The following is a 25,808-nucleotide window of genomic DNA, read 5'->3' on the forward strand; positions in this document are numbered from 1 at the left end:
TCGATATCATTTATATATTCATCCTCTACTTCCCAATACCGATCCATATCTTTTAATTCTATGGTGGTTGCTACAATTGTCTTCTGTCCCTTTGATTTTTTACATCCAGAGATAATCCACTCTGTAGAATGTCAGTATATAGATCTGCTCCAATAATTAGATCTACACGCCCCGGCTTATTAAAGTCGGGGTCGGCCAAATTATATGTTTCCCATTTCGTTTTGTCAACATTAACTTTGTGGGCTGGGAGAGCCCTCATAAGTTTTAGGAGTACTAATGCTTCAACTTTATAATTTTTTGGGAAGCATTTCATTTAATTGAAAGATGAATTTTGTGCTTCGAGATGCACTTTCCTGTGGAGAATACTGATCTCTGTTTGAGATCGAATTTTTTGTAATTTTAGAATCTGCACAGATTCTTCAGAAATTATGGTGCTTTGAGAACCACTGTCAATCAAAGCTCTGAAATTTTCAAACCCTCCATTCGAGGATTTTATTTGAACGCGTGCTGTAGCAAGCAACGCTTGTTCGGATGTCCTGCAAGTGTTAACCTTTTCTAATTTTTGGTTAACGTTATAATTTATATGTAGCATGCTGTGGTGATTTTTCTTGCAAATAGAACATGAAATGTCGCCTTGACATTTTTTATTAAATGAGTGTTTCAGACATTTGAAACATAAATGGGCATTTTTTACTTTTCCATCCTTTCTGATGGATTTAAAGCCTTAAATTTTTGACACTGGAATATAAAATGTCCCGAAATTTTATATATGGGACAATTATTAGTAGCTAATTCTCTTATATTGCTACTATATATTTTTTTACAGGCTTTTCATCCTGAACTGAGCTTATCGAACTTAGCCGTTGCTCTAAAAATTCAATGACGTCCGATAACGCTTGAATCTCTTTAGTTTTTTTAACATGGCTCTCATATAGTTGAAGAGCTTCTTTGTTAAACTTCTTAATTATTATGTGTGCAAACATAATATCCACTTCATCAGAAAGTTGTGCCTTCGTTAATCGTGTCAATAAATATTTTTAGTTGCCTAACTGAATCAACATTTACGATTTGAAGATCCAGAAGGCGGTTTAATTGATCGGAAAAAATTTTCCTTTTATTTTCGTACCGCTTGGTTAATTACTCCCAAGCGGCCTCATAATTCTCCCCAGATCCCAACAATAAGTGAGAAACCACATTTCTGGCTTCTCCCTTAAGTGAGATCTTAAGGTAACTGAACTTAAAAGAAGGACTTAGATCCTCTCTTAAATGAATGAGTTCATTAAACAACTCATGAACTCAGGCCCCAGTCTTTGGAATCTCCATAGAACGTGGGTACCTGAATTTTAGGTAACGTTGGCAAATCATCAATTTCATGATTTCCAACGTTAACCTTTCCGGGCACAAATTGTTCGATTTTTTTTTCATTGTTTTGGTTATTGACGAGATGTCGAACTCTAACTCGTTCAACTCCTCGTCATAACCCCTATCAGTGACATCTACTTGGTCGACTTGTTTTAGACCTACTATTTTTGTCCAATAAAATTCTAATTTCTGGACTCTAATCTCAAAAGTTGAAACATTATCTAGCTTAATGTCTTCAAAAGTTTCTTTTAAGTATTCTCGTACCTGTACTATTGCCCTATCTAATTTATTGACAACTTTAGAACTACTGGCCTCTAAGTCAACTTCGTCAGCTTTGTTTAAAACCCTATTTATCCTATCTTTTATATTTGAGAGATCTATCATCAGGACTCATGATCTATTGTCCAACGGCCGTTTTTGGAACATGCATCAGCGCTGGGGAGAGTCGAGACATTGCCACGCGACGTTTCAGAAAGATCCTGCAAGTATACATAAAGTTCATGAAGGAATACAAACTGCGTGGACAAATGAAAGAAGTTCCTTAGGTGTATCTGCCAACACTATTTTATTTCACATCATAGTGTGATAAAGCAAGATAGTCAGACAACTAAGTTACGGGTTGTATTTGACGCATCAGCAGTATCTTCTGGCAAGTCTTTGAATGATTTATTACACAAAGGCCCAACAGTGCAAAATACATTGATGTCTATTCTATGACGGTTTAGATTACACAAATATGTGTTTACCGCTGACATTGAAAAAATGTATATGCAGATATTGATAAACCCAAAGGATCAAGACTATCAGATGATCGTATGGAGAAACGACCCTTCGGAGAAATTGTAATTTTATCGACTGAAGACGGTCACGTATGGCACTAAATCCGCACCTTATTTAGCCACAAAATGTTTAGAATACTTAGCAACAAAGCAGTTGCAGCAATATCCCCTGGGACCGTCTGCTCTTAAAAATGATTTTTATGACTGCATTACTGGAGCAGATACAATCCAGGAAGCTTTACTCATCCGAACTAAGCTTGACCAAATATTAGGCAGTTCAGGATATAAATTGAGCAAATGGTGCGCAAACAGCAACCAACTTCTACAGGGGTTAAACAAAGATGACATAATCCCTAATGTGCAATTGGAAGATACCACATATGATTGTAGCATCAAAACTCTTGGAATCCTCTGGAATCCCAAGACAATTAAACTTTGAGGAAAAATACAAATTGCTACAACAACCAAAGTAACAAGAGAAGACGTTGGCTCAGAAATATTTAAAATGTTTGATCCTCTTTGATTATTCTCTCCAGTCGTCATTAAAGCAAAAATATTCACGCAGAGTCTTACAAGGGTTCTCCCTTTGATTACAACGAGGAATTGCTTGATCATCTACAAAGGCAATGGATCCACTTCCGTGACAGTTTAGAGGAGTTAAATGACAATTAAATTTCACGTCACGTCTTTGAAGGAAAAATACCGATTTCAAAGGAGATCCACAACGCAGCAGCCGTTTATATTCGAGCAGTTAACAAAGACAAAAAGGTGACTGTACAATTGGCTCCAATAAATACAATTACGCTTGCCCGACTGGAATTGAAACCAGCAGTGCTAGGCGCACAATTAACACACAATGTAAATGAAAAGTTGTCAATGCAAGCAATTCCTACATACTACTGGGCAGATTCGGAAATACTTCTATCATGGATAAACATTACAATAAAGGATAAATTTGTGGCTACTAGGATTACGACAATATTCTATCAGAACAGAATGCCGCGGATGTGGCTTCAAGAGGAATATGTGGTTCCAAATTTACCAGCCACAGCCTTTGGTTTTTTGATTATTTTACTATGGCCAGCACCATTCATTGCTGCAAAATCAGAGTGTACCATCAAGGCGCCAAATTCATCAATAGTAACAGTGAAAGATAATGTGTTACTTTACGGGATAAGCCATAGGAACTCCATTTCCAAACTGCTTAGGATAGTAGCATATGATATGCGTGTGAAAGAAAGGCCACGAGTCGAAGGTGCAACAATCCAGTTAGAAGATATGGAACGAGCCAGAAATGTAATACTACGTATTATTCGGGAAAAGCATTCATTTCGGTACGGACTATAGGAACTTGAAGAACTGTCGTGAAGTCGAAAGAAGCCGCAGTTTAAGCACGCTCACACCATTTTTAGTTGGAGGTATATTGGAAGCAGCTGAGTTGTCACTTGATGCCAAGCATCCAATATTACTTCCATATAGCGACCAAATCGACCAAATTTTTTAAAAAATGCATATGGACAATATGCATTGTAGTGTCCAAGATCTGGTGGCCATTTCACGGCAGAGTTATTGGGCTATAAGAGCAAAAACAATCGCCCGAAGTGTTGTTCTCAACTGCGTTAAGTGTTCGAGAGCCAAGCCCAAATTGTTGGAACAAATAATGGGAAATTTACCACCATTAAAAGTAATGCAAGCACGACCATTTTTAAACTCTGGCGTTGATTTTTGTGGACCATTTAAGATTCATTATAAAATTCGTGTGAGAAACCACACACTGCATATATTGCAATATTTTGCTGCTTTGCCAGTCCATCTGGAATTAGTAAGTGATCTTACACAGAGGCATTTTTGGTAGCGCTTCGTCGTTTTATAAGTCGATGAGGAAAATGTCAAACTTTGCATTGTGACAATGCGACTAATTTTGTTGGAGCAAGAATTAGGCTTCAGGAGCTGGAAGATGCAATATTTTCCGAAAAGGCAAAACAATGCATTATGGAAAGTTTTATTGACAAAGGAGTCAATTTTAAGTTTATTGCATCAAGAGCACCGCATTTTGGAGGACTGTGGGAAGCTGCTGTAAAATCAGCTAAGCATTTGCTGTTAAAAAATGTCATCACAGCTAATCTAACTTATGAGGAGTTAGAAACTGTTATTGTCGAGATTGAAGCAATTTAAAACTCTCGACCTTTGGTTCCCATGTCAACTGATCCAAATGATTTGACAGCAATCACTCCTGGTCATTTTCTTACCCACCCACCGCCCATACATATTACCGCTAATACGCAAGAACCAGCAAAAAGTGTCACAGGAATAGAATTTCCGTATCTTTGGTATTCGTCTTCTCTTTGCGCCAGTTTCGTTTTGCTGTGGCTGCATATGTATGCATACAGATATTTAAGCCCCTTGACCGCAGCTAAGCCCAGCTTATATACATCAAGAAAGTTGATTGATTTGCTTTGCTTGCACTGCGCTCGTTTAATTGGAGATCACTCAAACGGAGTTCGCTTTGTTTCAGTGATTTAATTCGGAGTTGCAGTGGAACATTTTCAACAATTAAAACTTTGTGAAATAATTAAAAAAATTTTTTTTTTGTAATTTTCTGACAGCAATACTTCTATTGTATAAGAAGCTGATTCAGAATATATTATGAGAAAATTGGATTCAGTTAAAAAGGATATACATCGAATAGCTAAAGCCGTGCAAAATATAAATATTTCTTTAATTTTGTACAGTTGGATTGTCTTTGAGTGTTTTAGATACGTATATAGAATGTGCGTTTTCGTTACAACTGCAGTTTGAGGATGTCGATCCGGACTTGTCTTCCCGATCTGAACTTGAAGACTTATGCGTGCTAACCAGGGCATTGTTATTGTCAGTTAAAGCTTCAGCCCCGCCAAGCAATCTAAACGAATCAGTGTTAAATACAACTCTGTCGAATACAAGACACCTGCCTCGAATGCAGTTACCTAAGTTTGGTGGTAATTATTCTTAATTCAAAAACCCAATTGGATTATTTTCGATCATAATTGATAGTGACCCATTCCTATGCAAAGTTGAAAAGTTTAATCAGCTTAGAAAGCGAAGCGCTAGGTACTGTTAAAGGCTTTCAGGGGACGAATCAGAATTATGCGAAGGCTCTTGCTGCTCTAAAGCAAGTCTATGACAACAAGTGCCTTATATTTATTGATGGCATATCTCGACTTTTTGAGATACAGGCTATTCAAAGTCCATCTGCAAGAGCATTGCGGTCGCCTTTTGATACAGTATCGGCAATATATGAGTGCTTATTGTCCGTTGGCGACGAATAGGTTATTGCAAAAGCACTATTAATTCACATTGTCATGTGAAAGGTTGATGGAAAGACTCGCTCTAGGTAGGAAGAGAATTTATATTATCAAAAAATTCCGTTATGGTCTGAGTGTGTTACAGCCCTTAATAAGCGCTTTCAGCATTTGTCGGCTGAAGAGGCTACAAGTGGACGCTCAAAAGGTCCCAAAGGACAACAAGATACTAGAAACAAGCATGTCGGCAAAACTTTACTGGCAGTATCACAAGCAATTAGAACCTCTGAAACAGTTAAATGCAAGTCTAATGATCATTTTATCACGACATGACCATCATTCTCAACTGCTTCTGTCATAACTAGTTTAAAATTTGTCAAAGGCGTCCCAATTTGCATAAATTGTTTGAGAAAAGGGCATAGTGTATCCGTCTGCAACGAAGCACACTGCAGGGTATGCTCGAATCTCAACCATAAACTGTTACATCGCTATACTGCTGACGCAGACATACCACAATATTTAGATACTGCGTTCTGCAGAGAATTAAAACCTTTTGTTGTTTTGGCGACAGCAGTTGAAGATATTAAAGGTGGCTGCTGTCAGATTCAGGCAGCCAGGGTACTTTTGGATTCAGGTTCCCAGGTCAATTTTATAACGGACGAGTTGGCGAGAGGTTTGCAGTTTAAACGGATTCGAAAAGAAATTAATTTGTTTGGAATTGGTAAATCCAGCTTATCAAGGCACCAAGCTGTGCAACCAACAATAAGTTCTCGATTTAATAAATATGAAATGGTTGTTAACTTCGTCGTTCTAAAATCTATTTCCTCTTATCACCCAGAAAAAGGCGTTTCAATCGAATCTCTTAACATTCTTCCAAATCTACCGCTTGCTGATCCAGTTTTCCATAAGCCACAAAACGTAGATCTGCTGCTTGGAGTAGAAACGTTTTTTGATCTTTTGAAAGATGGCCACATTAAACAAAAAAATACTCTGACTTTGCGATACAGTGTTCTTGGTTGGGTGGTGTCAGGGCGGTGTAGGAGCGTGTTCTATGGTTGAGGAGTCTGGTCCACTTGAAAAACTAGTGAAACGATTCTGGGAGGTGGAACAAGTGTTTCATAAAGTAGTTGAAGCTATTCAAAAGACAGCATTTGCTAAAGAAATTGAAAAACTAGAAAAATCCGCTAATATCCGCGCTGGAATTTAAAAATCTACCTCATAAAGCCAATCATCTCATGTTCCATTTCCCTGCAGGACTCACATGACCACTTGAGCCCAGACCGCATGTCAATGTTATCCCTAACTCTGCAAACAAATCCTGCACATTTTGTATGCAAGATTGTATCGCAGAGCCTGCAGAAGATAAATATATATTTTGCTGTAGATGGAGGCTAGTAACTTTTCGCGGAACAGGTAACAGACATAATCATTAAATATTTGTATTATTTATTGTAAGAAACGATAATGTAAATTATTATGCAAAACAATAAAATTAAAAACACAAAAATACAAAAATCGCGTATAAATGCGAAAGCGGGAGAGCGCGAGATAAAATCTTTTCTATTGACTGATCGTGGCTTGTAAACCACTAACAACTGTGTACACACACAGTTAGATAAGGCTCAGAAAGTAGAGCGGGAGGAAGAGAGAGTAGAACGTTACAGAGAACATTACTCGTGCAATATTAAAAAAAAACGCTAGAGCACTGGCAAAGCATACACAAGAGAATGAAATTACAATAACAATGCACAGGGATTAGACAATTTAAAACAAAATTATTAAAATTATAATAGTGAGTATAGATTTATCAGAAAAGCCTAGTTCCAAGCACACACAATGTAGTTAAGCCTAGCTTGGTTAGAAGAATAACGTACAGGTGTATTCAGAAATTAATCAAAACACAACCGATCGCAAGCGACGCTAAATCGATTTGTGGCCTGCGTTCTATATAGACTCTGCTAACGTGGACGGTTCGTTCCTCTTGTGTTCCCTTGTGGCGGATTTTACAAATGACTGGTGAAACGAAATCTATCACCGTATAAGGTTACTAATATCTCGGTGCTAGCATTGCCGCGAAACCCTCAGCTGCTTTCGATGTAGATACTTTGATACTTCGCCCAGACATTGCCACCTTTTGTTCGATTCAATTGCATCCTTCGTAAATTGTAATGTCTGGCTTGGTCCTCAACACCTTTCGACACTTTTCTAAGATGTCCTTCATCTGGTTTGCCTTGTCTTCAGGCGATGATTTCCCTGTCGTAGAATGCGCTGGGCAGACGAGGCTCTCGATCCTGCGCAATGAAACTCGAGTTTACCGCTAGCATTATTTCTACCCACCTTTCGTCCCAGTTACGTTGGTCTCGACCTACCATTGCGCTATTATCGTTTTTACTATCCGATTTGCTATTTCCATCGAATTGTTGTCTAATTCCCATTTCGCTTCGGAATTTTTTAGAGCCCGACTGGTTAATTGCAATCCGTTGTCCGTTATAAAAACTTTTGGAGATCCGTTTCTATCAATTATCCTTTTTGGAATGCTTTTCGGAGTGTTTCTGCCGTTGCTCTACGTAGCGGCACTCACTCCACCCACTTGGAAAACCTTTATATTAATACCAACAGCATCTGGTTTCCATACTTAGATTAGGCGAAGTCTGCCCACACTGTTTCCCATGGTTCCTCAGGTACCTGTATTAGCATTTTCCCAGCTGCCTGCATTTGGTTATACTTATATTTGAGGCATTTTTCGCATTTCCGCACGTGTGCTCGGGCATCTCTGTGCATTCCTGTCCACTAATAGCGGGGCGCAAGACTTGCAATTGTTCTTTGACTTCCCACGTGTTCTGATACTAGGGAGTCGTGATTTTCTTTCAAGACGGTTTCCCTCAGTTCTCGCGGGACACAACGCTTCCATGGTGCCACATCTTCGCGTCGTGCTCTGTGTGGGATATGCCTATATAAGGCGCTTCTCTCCATGAGATAGTCAGGGAACTTCTGAGGCTTTGTCTTAATCTTCTCACACAAGTCTCTAATCTAACTTCTCTCTTCGTGTGTATCCTCCGGAGTTTCCTTTGCTCGCCTCAGGGTTTCTTTCAGAGGCTGTACCGAAAGTGCATCATTCACAACGTGGAGCTGCCCCTTCCTGTATGATATTTTCATCGCTGCAATTTCAGGGCCCTTCTCGCTATACTTCCTGAGGTGGTTTCGATGCTGCTCCACCATTTTAATGCCATATGGTCAGTGATGACCTTGAAGTGGTACACTTCCAAGTATGGCTTCAGCTTCCGGATCGCCTACACGATTGCCAGGCATTCTTTTTCTTTGATGATGTAGTTCCTTTTCGCGCCATTAGGTGCCGGTTGAATAGGAAATGACCTTCTTGTCGTTTTCAGTTTCCTGCGTCAGGATAGGCCCTATACCATAATCGCTGGGCTTAATGGTTAATCACAATGACATGCCAGCACAGGATCCGCCACTAGTCTTGCCTTTACCTCTTCGAACACCTGCTGGAATCCATATCCACTTTGTGCCTCAGTGCCGTTAATCATTGATTGATTTTACTATACGGAAAAAATGTGGCACGAACGGTATATACCAAGAGGTTACGCCTAAGTATTGATGCAATTTTCTGATGGATGTGGGTGGTTCCAATTCGGCTATGGCTATTTCCTTTTCAGGATCAGTGCCGATCCCTTAGGTTTGCCTGCTTCAGGCGTCAGAAAACTTCTCTCATGTTTCGTTTGTGTTCCTCAAGTGTACGACCGATCACGATAATATCGTCTTAGAATGCAAATGCGTGAGACGACATCTCTGGCTTAATACCTGATCCAACGCTCTCTGAAAGGTTGCCGACGTGGAATGTAAGCCGAACGGAATCACTTTTCATTAGAATAGTCCTTTTCCTGCCACCGTGAATGCAGGTAGTTACTTCTTTCCTCTAAGGGAATCTGCCAGTAGCCATCTTTCAAGCTTAGACTGCTTATGTATTTCGCCTCCCTTAGTTTGTTCAAGATGTAGTTTATCCTTGGCATCGCCGTGGATCTGTCCACAGTCGACACAAAGTCCCGACTGTCCTGTCTTCTTTTTCACCATGACAATCGGACTTCTAAAGTGTTCTATTCATCCATTCTGTAGCAACTCTTCGACATTCGCATTGATTTCCTTGCACCTTTGGGTTCTTTGGGTAGTATCTCTGTTTGATTGGCTTTCCGTCTTTCATGGTGATTCGGTGCTCGGCTACGTTGGATGTTCCATTCATTGTGTGAAGTTCTGCGAGCTCATGCTCTAGGAATTCAGATTGGCGGATTAAAGTTAATGTTAAAGTTAAAGTTAAAGTTCGGTCACCCTGAACAGGCAAAACTGCCCGCCGCTCTCGTTAACACTCTACTCCCGCAAGCAAACGTAGCGATGTATCTAGGAGCACACCTCGACAGAAGACTCACATGGAGCCGGCACATTGAAGCCAAAAGAACACATCTAAAGCCAAAAGCCAGCAGCCTTGATTGGCTAATCAACGCTCGGTCTCCTCTTAGCCTTCAATATAAAGTCCTGCTATACAACTCGGTACTTAAATTTATAAGGATGTACGGCTTCCAGTTATAGGGGAATGCCAGCAATAACAATATTAGCATAGTCCAGAGAGCTCAGTCGAAAATCTTGAGAACAATCACCGGGGCTCCGTGGAACGTTCGCAACGAAAACATACATCGTGACATTCTACCAGTCAATGGAGTGATCGAAGAACAGAAGGAAAAGTACTTTACCAATCTATCTTTCCACCCTAACCACTTGGCGAGAGGTTTAACAAGGTTGAGCAATCAATCACGTCTCCGTCGTAATGACTCACCCACACGACTTACTTGAGGGACGCGCAACCAGAATGCAGTCTTAGTATAGTTAAATGCTAATGTTAAGATTCGTAATCTTATTGTTAGTCTCAAAATTTAGAGAAGATTCAATAAACAAAAGCTAAGGTTAAATACAAAAAAAAATGTCCACTGTGCAAATTGGACAGCAATCCATTCTTTATATCTTTGATAAAAATCAAAACTTTTTTTGGGATTTTCAAATTGCACTATATATATATAAAAGCAGCAACAACTGCCTATTCGGAAGAAAAAAATTGATTTAAATAATTGTAAAAAAATATTCAAATACGTGTATATTGTTCTGAAGATTTTTATTTGTTGCACAGTTTTGAAAATAAATACGTTGAACATTTCTGAAAAGCATATTAGGTAAGCCTTTATTTATGAAATTACACAAACACAATAGGGCAAAATCTGTTAAAATTTGATGTTTTTCAGGATATTTGCGCAATTATTAAGATATTGACATTAATCTTTCCAAATCGTATTTTTATACCCTTGCAGAGGGTATTATAATTTCAGTCAGAAGTTTGCAACGCAGTGAAGGAGATATCTCCGACCCTATAAAGTATATATATTCTTGATCAGCATCACTAGGCGAGTCGATCTAGCCATGTCCGTCTGTCCGTCCGTCTGTCCGTCTGTCCGTCCGTTTATATGCAAACTAGTCTCTCAGTTTTAAAGCTATCTGCATGAAACTTTCCCAAAAGCTGTCTTTCTATTGCAGGTAGTATATAAGTCGGAACGAGCCGGATCGGACGACTATAGCATTTAGCTCCCATAGGAACAATCGGAAAAAAAAAATGAAAATAAATTATAACTTTGCTGTTTTTTAATTTTTTGTTTAGTTCTTCGACATTTAGTAATGGTTAAATATTTCCGATTTACGGTTTAAATTTCATCAAAATCGGACGACTATAGCATATAGCTCCCATAGGAACAATCGGAAAAATAAATGAAAAAAAATTATAACTTTGCTGTATTTTAATTTTTCGTTTAGTTCTTCGACATTTAGTAATGGTTAAATATTTCCGATTTACGTTTTAAATTTCATCAAAATCGGACGACTATAGCATATAGCTCCCATAGGAACAATCGGAAAAATAAATGAAAAAAAATTATTACTTTTCTGTTTTTTAATTTTTTGTTTAGTTCTTCGACATTTAGTAATGGTTAAATATTTTCGATTTACGGTTTAAATTTCATCAAAGTCGGACGACTATATCATATAGGTCCCATAGGAACAATCGGAGAAATAAATGAAAAAATATTATAACTTTTCTGTTTTTTAATTTTTTGTTTAGTTCTTCGACATATGGCAATGTTTAATTATTTCAGAATTATGGTTTAAATTTTATCAAAATCGGACGTCTATATCATATAGCTCCCATAGAACTAATAAAAATATATAAAATAACTATCTAATAATTGAGCTGCAAATCATCATAGCTTCACTGTTTTTCAGTATATACTCAAGTAAATCATAATTTAAATGTTTTCAAAAGTATTTAATTCATGCAATAGCTGCAAGGGTATATGAACTTCGGCTTGCCGAAGTTTGTTTTCTTTCTTGTTTGACTTACCTTGGTTATGGTAAAAGCGCTTACCAATCGGACGTCCATAGCCTATAGCTCCCATAGAAACAATAAAGTGAAATTTCAGGATATTTCACGCAGTATATGAGCTATTGACATGAATCTGTCCAAATCTTATTTTTTTATGCATACCTTCATCAGGGTAAAAGGGAGTACTGATTAGACGTCTTTACCCTACAGCTCCCATTGGAATAATAGAAGGAAATCGCTCCAAATTTGATGTTTTTAAAAGTCTGCAAGGATATTAAAACTTTGACTTGCCGAAATTAGCTTCCGTCCTCGTTTTTATTGAAAATGCTTCCTAAGAGGCAGCTTAATCTAATCGGTTTTAGTCTTGGTTTTTCATTGTGGATCTACAGTATGACTTAAGACTAAAATGTTAACCTAAATAGTTAGGAAGAAATAAGGTTATTAAAAGTCGATTTATGTCAAAACCCGGTTCGGTAGGTCTTGATGGTGTCTATTGAAATATTACTGGAATAGGTTTGGTTTAGAGGTATGTAAGTCCTAGGCTAGTCACAATTTTATGAAAGTATGCTTAAGCTTACTCTCCTTATCGTTTAAAGCGAACTGTTGTGATTTTTTGTGCGCTCCGAGTTTTTATTTGATTTTGTAATAACCCACGGTGAAATTTATCAAAATTAACATTTTCTTAATATACAAACTTAAAACTTCCATTCGCTTTGCAAGTGAAAACTCACTACAGTTCTTTCAAACATTTTTGAAATATTACTGATCTTTTCAATAGGCCTATATAAGAAGATAAATATTTTTACCGTACTTGAAAATCTATACACTTTATCAAACCGAAAGGAGAAAAAACATTTCAATCGAATTGTTCAGAGTTACTAAAATTCTGAGCAGCAATAAGACAACCAGAATCAATCAACACAGTACAAACAAGTTATCAAGCAATGCTTGTTACGCGCGAGCCCCAAACGAGATCGGGACAATAAAGGAACGGACAGACTTATCTAAAAGGTTCATGCATATCGTAGTTTTATCGGCAATGGTTTAAAATAAGAGGAATATAGTTCCTAGTAATTCTATTAGGCACAGAGAAATGTAGGCGAAAAAAATTAATACCAAGCATCTTTCTACGATAAGATAAAGCTGGTAAGCTAATTAAAAGACGTCTACTAGGGTAAGATGGTAAGATTAATTTTGCATCCCAATTAAGGCCTCGTAGAGCAAGTAGTAAAAAGTTATTTTGCACAGACTCTATCCGGTCTATATGTACACTATATTGGGGACTCCAAACTGGTTAGCAGTACTCCAGAATTGGACGTGCTAATGAAATGAACAAAGTCTTTGTGACATAGGGATCGTCAAATTCCTAGGACCGTCTTTTCATAAATCCAAGCACTACCCTGGTTATATTTACCATGGAAGAAACCGTTAACCGATAAAATTTCATTACTTTTCATTTAGAAATTTTTTAGGTCCAATAGATATACAGAACATCATGTTAAAAAAGCGTTAAGGTCCGTTTGTAAATTTGAACAGATGGAAATATCGCTGTGTTGCAGGCATACCTTAACGTCAACTGCGTATATGAGGACACACGTATTTGTCAAAACTATAGGGAAATCGTTAAGGGAGAGGTTCCCTTGTGAGACGCCTGAAGTAATTTGGATAATTTTTTTAAATCCCTAATAAGTCTGACTTCGGTACAAGAAGACAGTGATTTACAGAATCAAAAGCTTTACTAAAAGCAGTGTGAGAAATGTCAGTCTGAAGGTTCTTTCTGAAGCCATTTATAACGAAAGACGAAACACCTATAGAGATGTTGCAAGTGGGGGGGAAATTGTTTTCAACAAGCTTGGGGATAGCGAACAACTTGAAAATATCTCTATAATTTTTTTTATTTGATTTATTTCCCATTTTATAAAGGGGAATAACATATGACGTCTTTCAAATAGATGGGAAGTCAGAGGTTTCTAGGGATAGGGGAACCAATTTGCAGTATCTGCGCAGTATCTAAGCACACAGCCTGGAAGTAGAGTAGACTGGATTAACCCTTTGCAGATCAAGGAGAACGGGGCTTCACTTAAATTCGGACAAAAGATTAAGTTAGACTTGGACATGGCATATGAATAAGATTGATGTATACTGGACAAAGCTTAATATGTAGCTTGGAAGAACTTCGCAAATGATCTTGTGAAAACTGGCTCCTACAACGATTTAAATAGCCACTATAACACTACGCGTTCGACAGTTAAGAAACTGGAAAAGGTGGCTTGCGAAACATATACTTTATATTGATTATAATGTCTGGACTTAAATTTTTTAAGACAAGACATCTCTTTATTAAACCATAAAGGTTTATTGGAGTTAGACAAGTGCAACGGAACACAGTGTTGGAAGAAGGAGTTCAATGCAATATAAAAGATATTAGTGACCTCAGCCATTTTAGTGCATATATAAAGTTTGGACCACTCAAAGCCAGATACACAAGTATTTAAGCGCTTAACAGTTTTTTCAAAAATTTCCTTTATCTCTGATCCTGCATCAATATTCAGCTTCTTAAACCACAAACGCCTTTTGGATTTGACACAAAACACAAATCCAGTAAACGTCCCAAAGAACTCTGAACATGGTTTACTTGAGATAGCGCAATGTCAAGTAAGCCTTCAATTAGGTAATGCTGCGGGGACCACGTCGCATTTGGTATATTAAAATCACCTAAAACTATTAACTGATTTCTGTCTGACAGTTTATTACAAATGGACTGTAATTTCATTAAAAGTAGTACATTTAAAAAAAAAAACGCGCACAGTCGCACGACGCACCGGCCGACCAACCAACCTAAGATATAAAAATATAGATAATATTCTGGGGAAAAAGTAGGATTTACTTTTGCTTTAGTGACGTAAGGATTGAATGTTTTAGGAGCGGCAGTCGAAACCTAATACTCTGAAAGGTTCATAAAATATTTAATTGGACTTGATTTAATATTATAAGCATATAATTTCTTGTTAATCTACTTGATACAGTAAAGTTAAGACGACCTATCCAGTCGGGGCTATCAATCTTACCACATATAAAGTTATAAATAAAGACAGTACCAAGCATCGTTCTACGGTTGGCTGGGGAGGGTAACTTAATTAATAGTAGTCCACTGTAATAAGAAGGTAATATGTACGCCATGTGAACTAATTGATTCAATGGTCAATATAGTCCATATTGCGGACTCCAGACGAAGGAATAGTACTCATCAATCGGACGAACTAGAGATATATATAAAGTCTTGGTGACATAGGGTCCACAAATTCCTTCGACACAATCCCTAGCTTTATTAATCGAGGGCGAAACATGATTGGTAAACTTTTTTTTTTGGGTCCAAAAGGACGCCAAGATCAATTACGAGAGCAATTCTATCCAAAGAGCAGTCACTTAGGATTATAAGCCGCGTATTTTGGATTCGCACGATAAAAAGACATCACCATACACTTAGACCCGTTTAAATATAGTAAACTATCCCGGCACCAGTCTTGAAATAGAATTAAATTGGATTCTAAATCTTATACTGCACACATTATTTAACATTATCTGCGTAATTGTGTCGTTAATAAATAAAGTAAAAAGCAGCGGAACGAGGTGGATTCCTTGTGGGACGCCAAGGTTACACGGAGAAGATTTGAAGTGGAATTTTTAAAGAGGACCCTTTGAGTCCTCCCACACAGATTACTTGAGATCAATCTAAGTAGATCAGCTGGAAACCCTAACAGGTCGAGTTTCCAAACCAAATGTAAGTAAGAGACAAATGCTATACTAAAGTCAGTGTTAGTGGTAAGTGACGTCTGTTTGAAAATTACTTTATATCACAAGTCAAGTGAACTCCAAATGGCTAGTGGTGGTTGATCTCCGTTTCATTAGTCACGGTAAGTCTTGGCCGAGCACTTAAAAATCTAGAAAAAAAATATTGTTTATATATATTATAAAGTCTGGACTTTAGATTTCTTAGGTGCATTAGCTCTTTGCTAAGCCAAGGTGGGTTGTTGGAGATAGACGGATAATTAAAAAAGATTTTATTGCAGAATAGAAAAAAATTAGGACATAAGCCATTGTATTGCATTAGTAGAGATCGTACCAATCATAAAATGATATAAAATGATATAGCCTGAGAAAGTCTGCCTTGCGAAAACAGTGTAATCGCTTAATAGACTTTTCTGATTTTTCTTTTATAACGGTATCCGTGTCGAGTGTCACATCGAATGTAGGCTGACATGGATCTTCATGGAACATGTTATATAAATAAAGAAACCAGGAAACGATTTCTTTATGCAAATATAGGCAATATTTTAAAATTCCCCAAAAGACATTTCTTCTGACGTAAGTTTGGAGCCCACGGCTAATAGTACTCAACCGCCCCGTCTAGAAGGACGGTCAAGCGTATAAGTTTTGTACTTACTTGGAAAAACTTCGGACCTTAAAATCGCCGGCTTGACTAGGTTTCTGTAAACACAATAATATGGGAAACAAAAGAAAAGGTATGAAAATAAAATTTAGTAAGCTTGCTAATACGGGTATGACATTATGTTGTTCGCCTCATTCATTGACGAATTCATTGAAGCTCAGAGTCAGAGAGAACTATATGGATACTGCTTGAGATTTTTTTGGTTATAAAATCAGTGTCACACTGCCTTTTTAACGTTAAATTTAAACTTTATGGTTTTGTTTATTGTATTGTGTTTATCCCGCTAATTTTAAGTTTTAAAGGTTTTCAGTTGTTACTTTTTAATGGTAAAAAATATTTCGTATACATTTAAGCCTCGCTTTTCAATTTAATTTTGTCGTCAACTCTAATAAATGAGCAAAGTTGTACTTTTTAAATACAATTTTGTTTTTTGATGTATCGGCCCCGATGGTATTTCATTGAATGGTATTTTTATACCAAAATCAGGTTCATATTTTTTACTATCGGGTATCGGTTCTGACAATTTTCCTCATTCATTGCTCATTCGAATCGTCATACGTTGTCTTGCTCGCACTTACGTAAAATCGTATAGCTAAAACAAAAAATTAGCAATGAATGAGGCCAACAATAAAGTGATATAACCCAATAGCAAGCCTCTTTTATTCTGATGGGAAAGAAGGAGATAAGAGGTGAGATTTTTGATGGATCTGATGAGAATGGCACACTGGACAAGGCCTCGACTGGGAAGTCTTACTTCCACGGTCCGCTTCTTTTTTATCTTAGCTTTATCTTATCGAAGTCTTTTACCACAATATTTTCCGGCCAAAAGTCACCAGAGCAAATGACAGCATAGATTTCGTACCCTAGTAATCTTGAAAGATTAAATGTCCCTAGCCTAAGAAAAGTTGAATTTTTCCACCTTCACATTAACGTGATAGGCTTTGAATATAAGACAACACATCAATAGATATTTGAGTAGGGGAAAGCCAGGAAACAAATGTTTGTTTCTTCAGTGGCACCACAGAAAGGGGTTTTGGAAGTGCAGACTGAGTTTTTGCAGAACCAACCTGGGCCGGTAGTCCGGACTCAATATTCTCTTGTGGCGGTGTAGGTAATATAGTGTTTTGTGGGTTCACTGATTGTGAACGGGCTGCGCACCCTCCGCTCCGGATATTTCGGGCTCCGAATTTTTTTAGCTGCCGATCTTAGCTGCCTTGGAGAGGTAGCTGCGATCGGCTGCTTGATAAAAAAGAGCAATTTTTAATTAAGAATCGTGAAAAGTACTTAACCGGCGGTCGGGAGCGGCGGTCGTCAGAAGCGGCGGTTAGCTAAGACACCTCAAACCCGTGGTGCTTGTCTAGGATAAGCCGGGTTCGCTGCTCCCGTAAGTCCCCACTACTACCCCAAAAACAGAGGAAAACCAAAAAAATTATATGCACCCCCCACCAAAAAAAAAAAAAAAAAAAATTTGGTATCGTTCGAAAGCATTTTTCAAGGCCTTTCCAATGGTATACTTTTCACTATTCTTAATTAAAAATTGATCTTTTTTATCAAAACTATCAAAATTATAATTTCACACCTTCGCGCACAAGCAGTCGTGAGGACGCGCAAGTGGATGGGGGTTGAGATTAGAGTTCGTGGGTATGCGGGTTCACTTTCTCGTACCCTTTCTCACTTTCACACCTTCGCGCACAAGCAGTCATCAGGACGCACAAGCGGGTTGGGGCTGAGATTAGGGTTCGTGGGTATGCGGGTTCACTTTCTCATACATTTTCTCAAACGATAAGGATCGGCCCGAACATTTGGCGAGAACATTTAGAAACCAAATAAAACGAGTGGGTTCCATCGGATATCATGTGCACTGATTATGAAATTTGTATGTGAATGCATTTGGAAAAAATTCAACTGATTATAAAACCGTTAAAAACCCATCGCTCCCGTGTATTCCAGCTACTCGGGAGTATAATGCAGTAAGCGCATGCACCAAAAAAAAACACCGCAAAATCACAAAAAACTAAAAGAAAAACACAAATGTTTAAAAGTTTTGATAGCTTATAAGTAAAAAGATAGTTTTTACTCGCGAAGTGAATTGAATATTATAATTTGAATGTTAAAAAACCGATAAAATTATATTTTTTTAAATCCCACTGAGGGTTTATTACGAAAACAAATAAAAATTCGGAGCGCACAAAGAAGCACGACCGTTCGCTTTGAAAGTCAATGCATGTAAATAAAAGTGAGGTTCGAGTCAACAGCAATTAAGACTCCCCCTCCTCAAGGGACGATCAAGTCTATAAATTGTGCACTTACCTGGCAAAACTTCGGAGCTGAGAATCTCCGGTTTTAAGCAGGTTTCTGTGAACACAATACAGGACAGAAACAGGCTAAGCACAGGAGAAATTTGAACTGTTCGACCTTAAGATCATCTACTTTGACTTTGTTACGGATAAAAGCCGTAATATCTAGAAATGAAAGGTCAGGGGCAGGAAATGGGACCGTTTTTGGTACTAAACATGTAACAGTGTTTGGTAATGCAGGACTATTATTTGCACTACCAGTGTCGCCCGGTAATCCGGACGTTAAGTCAACATGGGGAGTTGAGGCCACTATTTTATTTTGTTCGGAAAAAGCAGATGTCCCAGGCAGCACCAAATCACAATCCGCACATTCGGGTCCCGAATTTTTTTAGCCGCTGATCTTAATACAATTGCAGCGGAACCTAAGATCGCCAGCTGTGGTGCGGGTCGCGACTTGCGGGGAGGGGGTTTCACGGCGTTAGCCGAAGGCTGCCCACAGACGGGGCTTCGACAGCATAGGGCTATAGAGCTGCGATTCGAGCGCCAAAAGTAAATCCGTTTTTTTAATGCAGTTACGGACTACTTCCGCAACTCAGATTTTTGGGAGCCGCCTAGTTGCCAATACGATGCACTTATCTTAATAGAAGCAAAAGCCACTTTTCCTTTTTGATGGCATCGCAAGCCATGACACTTGGCATGAAAAGTTTTTTTCGCATGAATGAATAAAAGTCAGTCAGGTCGTAATAACTTTCTTACAATTTTGCACAAAATATTCATATTCACGCTAAATCGAACCAGTGTGCAAATATAGCGAACAAAAATCTTAAGCTCAAAAGCTTTGAGAGAGAGCGGGGGAGATCAACAAAGCGAGAGCGTATCACCGATTAATTCCCATATTAGGCACCTCTAAACGAGATAGATATTAGCCCCACCAGCCCCAGTGAGAGGGACAGAGAGAGTAATATGGCAGGAGCGTAACAGCGTTTAGATTTTTCCGTTCAAACTCCTCAACGATGTGCAACTCCTCAGGGCGAATTTTAAAGAGGTATCACCATTGAAAGTAACCAAGGCAAGGCAAGGTTTCTGGACTAGACATCACGGAATACAAGTTAATATTTGGCCTAAAAGGAGGTTAAATTCGTACCAACATTTAAGCCGAAAGGCATCTAAGTGGGGTAACACCCCCATCTTTATCAGAAAAAGTAGTCAAACGGCTATTGACCTTGCCTTAGTATCGGGTTTTCTACGAGACACCCTCCCTGTCCAGTTGAGTTCGTTAATTTTAGTCGAGCAAAGAAGTGTAGTATCCCAGAGGTAGGTGTTCGTGCACTTCTTGCATGGCTCGGTGCAAAGCTCGTCGGATATGGCGTGGGTCTTCCTCCTCATCTATATATCACACCCGTTCTACTACGAAAAGTTTTAAGTGCACTATCTGTATGTTAATGATTGGTCAAAATATTGTAGATATCGGACGAAACAGACGGACCCTAAAGAATATATAATACGAGAAGAATACCAGCAATGTGGGTGGCTTTGGTGTAGTTTGCCCCCATTCTCTACCCTCCCAACCTTAGTAACAGTAGAAATTGCTTGCTGTTACCCCTTGGCAAACGCTTTATTGTAGATTAAATCATATTCGAGAAGGTTGACAACAGCATCGCTGTACTAGCAACTGACCGTATTTATACAAATTATTCGCTCATATCCAACGGTAACAAAATCCAAGATAATTTACATAAATTCTTCATATTCATTCTTTGTTTCCTTTCAGTTTCTAAACTTACATTCTAATAATTCATGTTCTTTTTCTTTTCAATTTAAACTTCTTAAATATATTTTGTTCAAACATATTCTAATAATTCATGATTTTACTTGATAAATTTAATGAAGCTCTTGGTTATGCCCTTTCTTAACACATCCCGGTTAAATCAAATTATTCTTAGATATATATATGTATAGCTACTGTTATCGTTAATAAAAACTTACGCACATATTTTCCGCTGCCGATTCGCTGGGCCCATCGAAGATGCAGGTGCTGTTTAGGACTTCTCAAAGAGCGTGGTTATCTTAATTTAAACGGGATTATTAGTATTGGCATCTGGCATTCACTTAATTTATATGCTAAATAAAAAAGAAACAGCTAATAGAAAAATGTCTAATTTTCAACAACAAAAAAAAAAATAAAAGTTCAAGCTAAATCAAAACAATAAGACTTCTCTTATGGGCGATCGGTATCGCCGACGTCTGTCAGTGTAGGCGCTGTTTTTGCGAGTATGCGTGCTTGCATCGGTTGTACTCCGTAGCGGACTACATGCTGCTAGTAGTGGCAATCCCTCTTTGATGGTTTGCTGCGTCGGTCTCCTTTAGGCCTGTTTATTTCCACCCAGAAATGGTATGATCCGCAGGTACTTCCGAAAGGCTGTTGCACAAGTCTGCTGCCTTCTAGGTTAGGGCTCCACGTGTCGGTATGCGTTTCTCCAAGTTTCGGCCAGGTATCACTTGTGCTCCGCTCGTAGTTCCGTATGCGGCGTTTACGAAGATGCGGTTGCAGGTCCCCAAACCTGCAGCAGCCTTAGCTGGGCTCTGCTGGTATGGGGGTTATGTTGTCACTTGTTGGTGTGTATGGGCTATAGCAACGCACAGATTTCCCAGTTTCGCAGCAAAATATCGGCCGGCCAGGCACGGTGATGTCCAAATATGTAATTTGTTATAAAGATGTAAGCGCAAAAGCGCCCGCGACGAGCGCGTGTGCTTTCTGGCCAGCCTCCGATGAACGTGCTCTACATACATACATAGACACATTGTGAGGTTCACTCGCACATTTCAATTAGCACAAATATTTACCCTTGCAGTTTGAACGACTTTGTTTTAACAATAGGCTCTGTTCTTCTTGCAAGAGCGCGTGGTCTACGTCCTCTCTGGCTTTTGGGGTACAGTTTATGCACGTGCCGATATTGAAAGTTGAAATTAATACTGCTTACCAAATACTTGTGGTTGCTTATGGTTCCCAAAATCAAGTGAGCGAGCATCTCTTCGCGTTGGTTCAGGCAGCGCGAATTGGAAACTTCTAGATCCACAATAAACGGGACTTTTCCCAAACTCGCTCCTTTTTCCTTCTTTTCCTTTCGCACGCCGATAGAGAGCGAGGGAGAGATCTAAGTAGGGGTGTGTGTGTGTGTGCAATGCGATTCAGCAGGCATAACCGATTGGAAGTTTGGACGTCTTCTCTACATTCCTGGGTGGGCCTATCCGAATTGTCATGCGGGATACGTTTTTGTTAATTGCTATTACCCCGAACCCTACACCGCAGTTAATTCTGCTAGAGTCCTATCTCGAAGAAGTATTAACTGAAAAAGGTCGGGCATTCTTCTTTTAGGACCCTTTATCTTTTAAATGGTATACCCCCAGAGGTTTGTCATCTTCGGATGCTAAGTCGTAGTATATGTATATGACTAATATTCTTCCACACTTTAGCCTTAATGAAAACTGGAGCTAGCTTATTGTTAAACTTCTTCGCTGCGTTGCTCTGTGCAAAGCTACGAGCGTATACAGTATCGCCTACTTTAAAACGAACTGAACGGCTACGCAAGTCATACACTTTAGCGTTAGCGGCGTGAGCTCCCTTACTTTTTCCTGTGCCTGCATCCGAGTCAATTGCATCAGATCAGACGTTTTTAAAGCTGTATCGTCTCTAATCAAATTCAATTTCCTTAGAAGTTCATAATCCTTGCCGTTCATCACCATATTCTATCCGAAACACAAAAAGTACGGCGAATATCCTGTGCTACGATGCGTGCTTGCCCTCAAGGACGCGCTAATCTCACTTATGTTTCTGTCCCAATTGGTATGATCTGTTCCGATGTAAGCCCTAATAGCCGCCAAAACCGATCGGTTCACTCGCTCGCTCACGTTAGCTTGTGGGGAGTGGATGGCCGTACACACAGGTGCAACACCGAATCGGGTTAAGAAAGCTTTATAGTAGCCAGACTTAAACTGTGATCCGTTGTCTGTCAATATGGATTCCGGAACTCCGAAAGTGAAAAATACGTATTTTCCCAGGAAATCACATATTTTATCAGAGGTGAATTTCCGTAGTGGGTGTAAGAAATGAAATTTCGTGTAATGGTCGACTATTATTAATAGGCCGATATTGCTGCTCTTAGACCTAGGGTATCGGCCTAACAGGTCCATATACAGTTTTTGGAACGGTCGTTCTGAAGTAGTTGGATTGCCCATTGGAGGTCTAAGAATTTGATTGGGACTCTTGGTGGACTTGCAGATGGAGCAGTTGGCAACATAGTCTCGAATCTGAGTCACCATGCCGGGCCAAAATAGATAGCGTTTCAACTTTTCAATCATTTTGGTTATCCCTATTTGAGCGGAATCAGGAGCATCGTGAGCGCGATACATAACATGTTCTCTCAATAATGTTGGAACCCAGAGTTTCCAGGATTCTGCGTCTTGGAGTGCATCCCCCTTAGATGGCTCAGTTCGCTTGTACACAAACTTATCTACCACTTTTAGGTCGGGTAACCTAGCCTGATTTTCCTTTATGCGGTTGACTAGCTCAAAATAGTCCTCCGAATTGAATTCCTTAGATAACAAATCAATTACTGGTCCCGAGTCAGTGACTTCGCAAACGTTAGCTTCTTCGCATCTCGACAATGCGTCAGCCACTACGTTCTGTGACCCACTTCGGTGCTTAATCGTAAACGAAAATCTCTGCAATTGAATTGACCACCTTGCTAAGCGTCCTGACAGGTCTTTCTGCTTCATAAGCCACTGCAAGAAAGCATGATCTGTCACTACGTAAAACTCTTGTCCTTCTATATAGGCCCTAAACTTATTATACCCTTGATAACGGCAGGCAACTCAAGTTCAGTAACGGAGTATTTGCGCTGTGCTTCTGACAATTTTTCTGACATATATGCAACTGGAAATTCAACTCCGTCTTCATATTCTTGGGCCAATACATACCCAAGACCATAAAGACTTGCATCACAAAGCAAAGCAAACTTTCTATTAAAATCTGGGGTTCTCAACACCGGGGATGACGTTAACTTCGACTTAAGTAATCTAAACGGCTCTTCTGCCTCGCGATTCCAGCTAAACTCTTTGTTTTTCTGTAGTAACTCAGTCAAAGGAACGGTGATAGAAGCGTAATTATCTACAAAACGCCTGTACCAGCCGGCAAGCCCAAGAAATCTACGGAGCTGCTTGACTGTGGTCGGAAAACTCGTTGGAAACTCGTTAATGGCACTAACTTTACTTGGATCGTTTTTAAGCTGTCCGTGCCCTATGATGAACCCTAAATACTTGATCTCGGTCATACAAAAATTTGATTTTGCTATGTTACTCGTTAAATTAGCCTTTCGCAAATACCTAGCGACCTCTTATAGCAATTTCATGTGTGACTCAAAATCATCAGACAAAATTAACAAATCATCTAAGTATACAAACACCCGAGTGCGCAGACTAGCTGGTAATACTAAGTCCATTAACCTGCAGAGTGTTTGCGCGGCGTTACAAAGCCCGAAGGGCATTACTTTGTACTGAGGCCTATTGGGTATCGTAAACGCTGTGCACTGCCTTGACTTTTCCTCGAGCGGAATCTGCCAGAACGCGTGCTTCATGTCAAGTCCGGTGATGTAACGCGCTGGTGGCAGTCTGCTTAGGATTCCGTCTACGTGAGGAAGAGGATAAGCATCCTTTACAGTCAGCTTATTCACTTCTCTCGAATCTAAACATAACCGAACCTTTTCTCCTCATTTAACTAGTACACAGTTGCTGCTCCAAGGGCTTCGGGATACCTCTATCACGTCTAATGCTAACATGTTTTCTATTTCTGCAAACATAATTTGTTCCTTTGCAGGTGAGATCGGCCAGTGACGCTGCTTTACCGGCTTCGCCCCTCCAACATCGATGGAATGCCCTAGCATCTGCGTCCGCCCTAATCCCTCCGACTCGTAAGAAGGGAGTTGGCGTATTACTTCTTCTAACCTTGTTCGTTGTTCTATTGAAAGGGAATGTATTTTCGGGATATCAACCACCTCGTCTTCTCGCCCTACATCGAGTTCGCTAACCGACCCAGTTTCTTCCGTTATTTTGTTGAGCAATCCGAAATCGCGCCAGAAATCAATACCAAGATAAATATCTTGCTTGAGCTCTGGTATGACGAAGAACTCAACTACATTAGTGCGATTACGATATGTGATATCCAAAATAAGTCTGCCCACGACTGAATACGATGCGTCATTAGCTGTCTTAATTTGGCCTGAACATTTACGCATCCTCGGGTGCTGGGATAAATCTTTCGCAGCGTTGCCCCCAATACAACTAATCGTCGCACCTGAATCCAGCAAAGCTACGTAACGCTTATCAGATATATCTATTTCGGTATATAAACGATTATCGGAGTTAAAGAAAACTGCTGCGACCAACCTTTTCCGACTTTGTCGCACCGTTTTCCAAAATTGTCGTACACGTGAAGTTGAACGTCCGGGTTTCTGAGAAATGCTACAGCTGCTAATGTCTCCAAAAATTCTCTGTCTAGCCGCTGTATATTGTGCTTCTCTAACATGGTAAGGTTTGAGATGATTAGGTCGAGTGTTCAGATCCAACCTTTCAATTGGATCGGTCTGCGTACCACAGTCTGATTTTAATTTTTCGGATGCGTCGAGTGGTTTTTGGCCGACACATCCCGTTGGTGGTTTTCCGATGGGTTCCACTTTTGACAATTTGGCTTCTTGGTGTTTTTGGCACCGCATCCAAAGCTGAATATACTGATTGACTCAAGACAGTCGTCAAAGCGATCTTGTCGCAGTTCCAGCATCTCATTTCTCTACGCTGCAAAGCTGAAACTTCATCTAGCATTGTGTCCTCAGAATCTGGATCAAGTTCAGAAACATTCGGACGCGTGGAAAAATTATTCCTTCCTGGCTGCTGTCTATTCTGTTTACAAAACTGCTCGTGCGTTCGAATTTCTTTTCTTAAGCTAGCTAAGGAGTCGATACTTAAGTGCATTAACTCGTACCTAAGAGAGGGTTTCGAGTGTCGAATAAGAAGTTGGACCAGAGACTGTTCAGAAATTGGGGTGCTCAAGCGCGCCACAAGTTTTTTGATACAAATTTGATATTCCTCAAATGGTTCCCTATCTGTCTGACGCCTGTTGTTAATTGATTCCCATATATCTAAGTCCGTATCTATGTC

General features: G+C 39.3%; 1 protein-coding gene across 9 annotated transcripts in view; it reads right to left on the minus strand.

Annotated features, from left to right (window-relative positions):
• Positions 1-25,808, minus strand: part of LOC108137776 (protein CEPU-1) — a 353,380-nt gene that overhangs the window by 284,712 nt on the left and 42,860 nt on the right. Inside the window, exons 1-2 of one of the 9 annotated variants that reach the window (XM_041710875.1) lie at positions 12,015-12,113; positions 11,871-11,912 (exon numbers count right to left, since the gene is read on the minus strand). The exons of 7 other annotated variants lie outside the window; for them this stretch is intronic. In XM_041710875.1, the coding sequence (XP_041566809.1) occupies positions 11,871-11,912; positions 12,015-12,020 (48 nt within the window). In that variant the 5' untranslated portion in view covers positions 12,021-12,113. Of the gene's footprint in view, positions 1-11,870; positions 11,913-12,004; positions 12,116-25,808 lie in introns of those variants that run through there. One more of the 9 variants, XM_041710892.1, reaches the window with a different exon arrangement.

Source organism: Drosophila elegans, unplaced genomic scaffold, assembly GCF_018152505.1.
Source record: "Drosophila elegans isolate 14027-0461.03 unplaced genomic scaffold, ASM1815250v1 contig_1, whole genome shotgun sequence".
In the NCBI taxonomy this organism is placed as follows: domain Eukaryota; kingdom Metazoa; phylum Arthropoda; class Insecta; order Diptera; family Drosophilidae; genus Drosophila; species Drosophila elegans.